The sequence below is a fragment of the Mustela lutreola genome, chromosome 4 (assembly GCF_030435805.1).
Source record: "Mustela lutreola isolate mMusLut2 chromosome 4, mMusLut2.pri, whole genome shotgun sequence".
In the NCBI taxonomy this organism is placed as follows: Eukaryota; Metazoa; Chordata; class Mammalia; order Carnivora; family Mustelidae; genus Mustela; species Mustela lutreola.
This window is the reverse complement of record NC_081293.1, coordinates 153,643,474-153,650,065: the sequence shown is the minus strand read 5'-3', so window position 1 is coordinate 153,650,065 and position 6,592 is coordinate 153,643,474. Positions and strand designations below refer to the sequence as shown.

Below are 6,592 nucleotides of genomic sequence, written 5' to 3'. Positions count from 1 at the left end.
CCTCATGCTTTGCAAGGAAGGAGAGGAGGCGTGTTACCCCTTTCTCAGCCACAGCTCCCTGGCCCTAGCCTCCTTCCTCCTCACTGCCCCCACTCTCCCTCAGCTCTGCAGCTCCGCCGGCAGCCTGGTGGGCCCCCGGAAGGTGCAGCATACCCAGGAAAAATCTCCTCGGATATCAGCGCCTCTAAGCAGCCCAAGGCTCGCCTCCACTGCACGGTTTCCTCAGCTCCAGAAGACCAGGCAGGCGGGCGGACCGTGCACAGTGGCGCAGCCCCTAGGCCTCTGGCTCCGCCGAGCGACTCCGAACCCCCGGCAGGCAGCGAGGAGGAAGAGGTTTCTTCAAGGGCAAGGGGTGAAGTGAGGAGGTCGGCAGGGAGGATGAAGTGGAGGTGGATCCCGGGTAAGACGAAGGCCCTTCCGGGACCTGCAGATGCCTGACAAACCGCGGGGGGAAGTCGCCCTGGTGGTTGGCGGTTTAGGGACGGAAGGCACTAAAGCGCTTCGGAAGTGACCATGAATGCGAGCGTGTAATCAAGTCACCGTGCAAATCGGGCAAGCCACGAGGCAGGCACATCCACGGCTGCGAACCCTGGCCCCGGAGGGGTCCGGCCGGAGTCCGAGACAGAGGTGGTTCCCAGAGCGAGCTTGTGGGAGGGGGAGAGCGAAGGAGGTGCGCACGCGAGCCTCCAGGAGAATAGATTCCAGGACCGCGCACGGGCCACGCAGCGACGAGCTCCCACCCGGCCACCCCCAGCCTGGGGCATCCCTCACCCGGGGAGTGATGGGTGGCAGGAGTTGAGCTCTCTCACCGCCCTCGGCGCACTCGAGGGCCAGCGCCGTGCAGCTGAGCACAGGCGAGCGGCATGGGGCGCACCTCAGCCTCGCCGCCGCGCGCCGGGAGGCCCCCCAGCCAACATGAGTTACACCGGCGATTACGTGCTTTCGGTGAGAACACCGAGTGACGATCTGTTGCTTCCCCTGAGGTGGCTACAAAGAAAGGAAGCCGGGGAGGGAGGGGGGTGGAAAAAGGAAAGGGGGAAAAAAAAAAAAAGGCCCGGACCAGCTCGCAGCTTGTCAATTTCAACATCGGGTCACATGACCAGCACCTCCCTGCTAAGGATGGGGATAGATTTCCACGTCAGCTTACGTCTCCAAATTTCTACTTCACGGATCCGCTTCAAAGAGGCAGCTGCAGTGGAGAATCATGTTAAGCTCGGCTACTGCGGAGAGCCCAAGGTAGCCCAATGATGGATTTTGATGAGCGTGGTCCCTGCTCCTCTAACATGTATTTGCCAAGTTGTACTTACTACGTCTCGGGTCCAGATTTCTCCAGCCTCCCTTCTTTTCTGCCCCAGACCCCGTCTTCGCGCCCAATGACATACTCCTACTCTTCCAACCTGCCCCAGGTCCAACCCGTGCGCGAAGTGACCTTCAGAGAGTACGCCATTGAGCCCGCCACTAAATGGCACCCCCGCGGCAATCTGGCTCACTGCTACTCCGCGGAGGAGCTGGTGCACAGAGACTGCCTGCAGGCGCCCAGCGCGGCCGGCGTGCCTGGCGACGTGCTGGCCAAGAGCTCCGCCAACGTCTACCACCACCCCACCCCCGCCGTCTCGTCCAATTTCTATAGCACCGTGGGCAGGAACGGCGTCCTGCCGCAGGCTTTCGACCAGTTTTTCGAGACGGCCTACGGCACCCCGGAAAACCTCGCCTCCTCCGACTACCCCGGGGACAAGAGCGCCGAGAAGGGACCCCCAGCGGCCGCAGCGACCTCCGCGGCGGCGGCGGCGGCGGCGGCAGCGGCAGCGGCCACGGGCACGGGCACGCCGGCAACTTCAAGTTCGGACGGCGGCGGCGGCGGCTGCCGGGAGGCGGCGGCGGCGGCGGAGGAGGAGGAGAAGGAGCGGCGGCGGCGCCCCGAGAGCAGCAGCAGCCCCGAGTCGTCTTCCGGCCACACTGAGGACAAGGCCGGCGGCTCCAGTACGTATAAAGGCAGCGCCCCGCGCTTTATGAAAGGGGAGTTGGAAATCTAGCGCAGCACCGCTGTTAAATTTTTATATGCTGTTTTATAAGCATATAAGGTTTATGAAGGGCCTTTAGGTTTCCCCCAACAAAACTTTGTTATAAAAGGCGGGATCACGTGGCGAGTGCTGAAATTGGCCGTGAAATACCCACCGGCCAAGGCATGCCTGAAAAAAAAAATCCAAAAAAAAAAAAAAAAAAAAAAAAAACCTCACACACAACTCCCTTTTTCCCTTTTTTCCTTTCTGGGTCCCAAGCCCAGCAGCTCGACCCCGCTCGGGGCCAGCTCGGGCTGGGGAGCCGGAGGTGGGCGCCTGTAAATTCCCCCTGCAAGGGCTCCGGGAGCCTTTGATAGCGAGGTAATCCGGAGATTTTTATAAAAGCCATGTGTTGCGCCGGGACGCCAGTCCCGGCCGGGATTCAAAGGCATCGCTGTTTAACGATGGCGCTAGGAGCGTGTTTAACAGATAAAATAGCCCGCTTAGCTCGAGCAATATATTAAAAGAAACAAATTAAGCCAAAGTTGGCCTTTTTATCCAAAGGAAGCCATTTTCCTCTGGCGCGGTGGCAATTACGTGCCGCCTTCTGTCCCACTGCATGTTACTCACAGTTGTTATTCAATCTGTCAAAAGCGGGTTTTTTTTTTTTTTTTTCCTCTCCGTCCTGTGATGTTTTATTGAAAAGGGGAGCAAGTCGAGCCTGCCCGCAGCTTTAGGAAACCCCTCTTCCCTCCACGGTATCTAAAATAGCACCCCTGCCCTGCCCGGGACCAGGATGGTTGTGTGGCCTTGGTGCTCAGGGAAGGCCCATGGTAGGGGGCTTCCGTTGCCACCTCCTCACCTCGCAGAAGCCAGGAGGCTGGTCAAGGAGGCAGGAGCTGGTGGCCAGGACTCAGGCTGACAAAGACCCAGGAGCGGCCTAGGATGCTAGAGAGGGCCGAGTCCCCGTCGCAGCCAGGAAAGACTTGGGCTGGGGTCGACTTTACTGCCTCGGGACCGGCCGCCCAGGTGCTGGAAGGTGAAATGTCCGCTGGCGGCTGTTTGTTTAGTCTGGCCGGGCTGGAGGCAGCCGGCGACCCCCTCTGGGCGGCTTTGAAAGCGGCTTCTGGGGCACCAATCCGCCTGTTGCTGTAAGAAGCCCTCCTTTCTGCTCTGGGGGCAGCGTGAGCAGCTTCCCTGGAGGCCTATCTAGGGAGCTGGCTTTTATCTGGGGCTGAGTCTCCGCCTGCAGCCAGTCCCCAGCTGGCAGTAGGAACCTGAAGGCAGGGGACTGAGGAGAACTTGATGGAGCTAGGACAGGGCCTCCAGTCCCAGGGGCCAGCCCTTTTCCTCCACTCGGGGTTATAGGATGGATTGCAGCCCCCACACCTGGCTCACTCCCCACTTCTTTCTCCCTCCACAGGTGGCCAACGCACCAGGAAAAAGCGCTGCCCCTACACCAAGTACCAGATCCGGGAGCTGGAGCGGGAGTTCTTCTTCAGCGTCTACATCAACAAAGAGAAGCGCCTGCAGCTGTCCCGTATGCTCAACCTCACCGACCGTCAAGTCAAAATCTGGTTTCAGAACAGGAGAATGAAGGAAAAAAAAATTAACAGAGACCGTTTACAGTACTATTCGGCCAACCCACTCCTCTAAGGCTCCAGCCAGCTGGAATTGGGTGGGGGGCTTCATACATGGGAGATTATATGCAGATTTTGCCCTTGACAAGGTCAAGGCACGTGGTGACTTTTGAAGAAGAGAGATATGCAAAAGAGGGGAGGCTGCATGGAGACAGCCTCTAAGAAGCCGGCCCCGGGACTCTCTTGGGCATCTGTGGTTAAGATTCCTAAAAGAAATTGGATTTGGAGAGTTGTTCATCAACTAGAATGAATGGTTTGGGACCCCTGGCGGTTCATTTTTGGATACTGTGGAGCTTTGGACTGGGTGTGGTCTCCATCAGGACTGGGCCTCCTGCCAAGCGCCCTGGAGATCGACCTGGGCCCAGGACCCTCCACATGGAGCCTGCCCACCCCCAGGACTCCTGTGTCAAGAAGCTATTCAATCTTGAAACCCCGTTCAGCTTGGGGACAGGAGCAGGAGGAAGGGGGGAGGATTCCTAGATGTCTGGAGTGGGGCTGCTTTCCAAAGCCAGTGTGAAAGATGGCTGGACTAAGAGGTGGCTATGAGGGGAGAGGTCTGCTGATCCTGGAGGGGGGGGGAAATCGATTCCAGGTGGTATTAGCAGCTCTCCACCCCTCGTAGCCACTCACCGCACTGTCTGAGGCCTGAGCTTCTAGAAGTTGCCTCCTGCAGCCCACCTAGTTTTTCCTACCACTGAGGGTCTTCTTCCTGGATTGCCACTCAGGCCTAAAGCCTGGCCGCAGAGCAGACCTTTCCCGAGGTGAAAGACATCAAAAAGCTAAGAGGTTGCACCCAGGCCGCTGGCCCCAAGATCTCTGCAGGAAATGCCTGTGGAGTGCGGCAGCCTGGGAAAGCCTCTGCCACACTTAACTGAAGCTTGGATTTGCTCAGCGGAACAGTGGGCATGGCCAGCGGTCCCCAGCTACGAGGGGTGTGAGTCCCCCAAACACCCAGTCTGGCACCGCACTCTGCCCTTCGCGCCCCAGAACTGAGCTTGGAAGCTTCCAGCAACCTTCCAAGAGCTCAAGAGCGTTTGGAATTATTTTAAAAAATAAATATTATATTATATTATATATATTTCCCTGCAGGAACCAAAGCGAATTTTAAAAGATGCAACGTAGAGAGGGAAAAAGATGATGAAGAGAATATTTAAAGGCTCTGTTTACAGTGTTCCACGGTTAAACTCACTCACTGCTAAAAAAAAAAAAAAAATATTTGAATGTACGCTTCATACAGGGATGGTGTTCAAAAGACTTGTAAATAAAAGAACCATAACCTATTTTGTTTGAATACTTTTTAAATTTTGCCATTAGTTGATTTCCTTGGGGTATTGGAGGGGTGGGAAGGGTGTTAGGAATGATCTTTTTAATTTCTTGCAATGTTTGGAAAGCATTAGGAGGATGCTCTGAAGTAGGTTGGCCCTCCAGGGTCTGGGGACCTCAGCCGAGAAAGCCAGGCACCCTCCCATTCAATCTCCTCTGCCTCCCTGTTTTAAGAAGTGTCTGGTGGCTCTGTTTGTAACAGGACTGTTGGCCTGTCCTCCGTTCTCACCCACCACGTACGTCGCAGCATGTATCAGACAACAGGGCACAAGGAAAATAAAGACTGGAAACTTGAGTACTGGGTTCTGGTGTGACATTCCTCTTCCTGTTTGCCTTTTACTGCCAAATGTCTGCCCCCCTACCCTCTCCCACCCCGCAAAAGGGGCAACTTACCAGGCCTCTGAGGAGGTGGGGAGATAACTTAGGGTTTTAACTCCACTAGAAGCCAAGTTTGGGAAGACAAGATGACTGGCCAGGTCCTTTGGGGAAGTGGGGGTCCCATGAATGGGGTATCTCAGGACCTGGAATTGGGGGTTTCATTCTTCAGGCTGGACAGAGGCCTGGGAGAAAGCCCTGGGGCTTGGGGTGGTCAATGAGCTTGATCCCAGGCTGGGCTTACTCACCTCAGGTTTAGGAGGTCTAAAGTGGAACCACTCTAGGGTGCCCTGGGGATCCCTGTAGGAAGACAGAGACCAGTCTGGGTACAAAGAGCAGACTCTCAGGAGCCTCTATGGACACTTTGTCCCAAGCTCCCAGCTGAGGCTGTCTTTTCCCTTTAGGGAAAGAAAGATGCCGGTTTACTCTTTGTTTCCTGCCTTTGAACTTCTGCCTTAAATTTGGACATCACCCATAACCTTGAGGGGCAGGGCGGAAAGGCCAAAGCCTTTTGTTGCTCACCCCCCACCTCCACTCCCACCCTCTCCCTAGCCACCCAGGCAGGGCCAGAGCTGCAGAGAAGATCGAATTTGGAGAGAGGCCCCAGACCCCAGACCTGCTTTGTTTATTTGTTTGTGTGTTTGTCTAACTGGCGCGACTGGGGAAATTGAGCTCAAAGGGGAATGGGACAGACCCCCTAGATGAATGTCTAGGTTGATGAACAGACACACCGAGGTGAACAACGACTCTCCTGGGGGGCAGGGAGGGGTGGGCAGGGAAACCCAGGATTTAAGCAAAAGACTTCCTTTGGGACGGTTAAAGATTAACCAAAGTCTTGCATGTTGCTAGAGAGAGTCTAGCCAGGGGACTGTTCGCCGGCGGGCGGCGAGCGGGCGCGGGTTTGATTTCTGAGCCCTATAAAAGCCCATCCTCCGATGGCTGTGACAAAGTGGTCGTAAACCCGTCCGGGCCGGCCAATTTGCATATTTGGAATGCGCCGCTATAAACCCGGCTGGGGTTTTGCAGCAATTTCTTAGATGTAAAAATGAGATCTCTTTAGCAGCGGGCTGGGCACATTCTTTCCCTCCGTCTATGCCTAGAGCCTGCTTCCCTCTCCCGGCTCAGGGCCGAAGTTCGGGCCGGGCCTAGTCGCTCAGCCGCCACGAGATGGCGCACGTCCGATCAATGTCAAAGCCGCCAGGGAGCCGGGAACCCCTGCGCGATTCTTGGCCTTTGTTCGTTTCTGATACTAAG

General features: G+C 56.3%; 1 protein-coding gene across 1 annotated transcript; it reads left to right on the top strand.

Annotated features, from left to right (window-relative positions):
- The first annotated feature begins 1,190 nt into the window (after positions 1–1,190).
- HOXA11 (homeobox A11) lies at positions 1,191–5,244 on the top strand. Its single transcript, XM_059171436.1, has 2 exons — positions 1,191–1,980; positions 3,424–5,244. Exons 1-2 carry the CDS (start codon positions 1,245–1,247, stop codon positions 3,654–3,656), a joined length of 969 nt encoding a protein of 322 aa, XP_059027419.1. The 5' UTR covers positions 1,191–1,244; the 3' UTR covers positions 3,657–5,244.
- Positions 5,245–6,592: the final 1,348 nt, after the last annotated feature.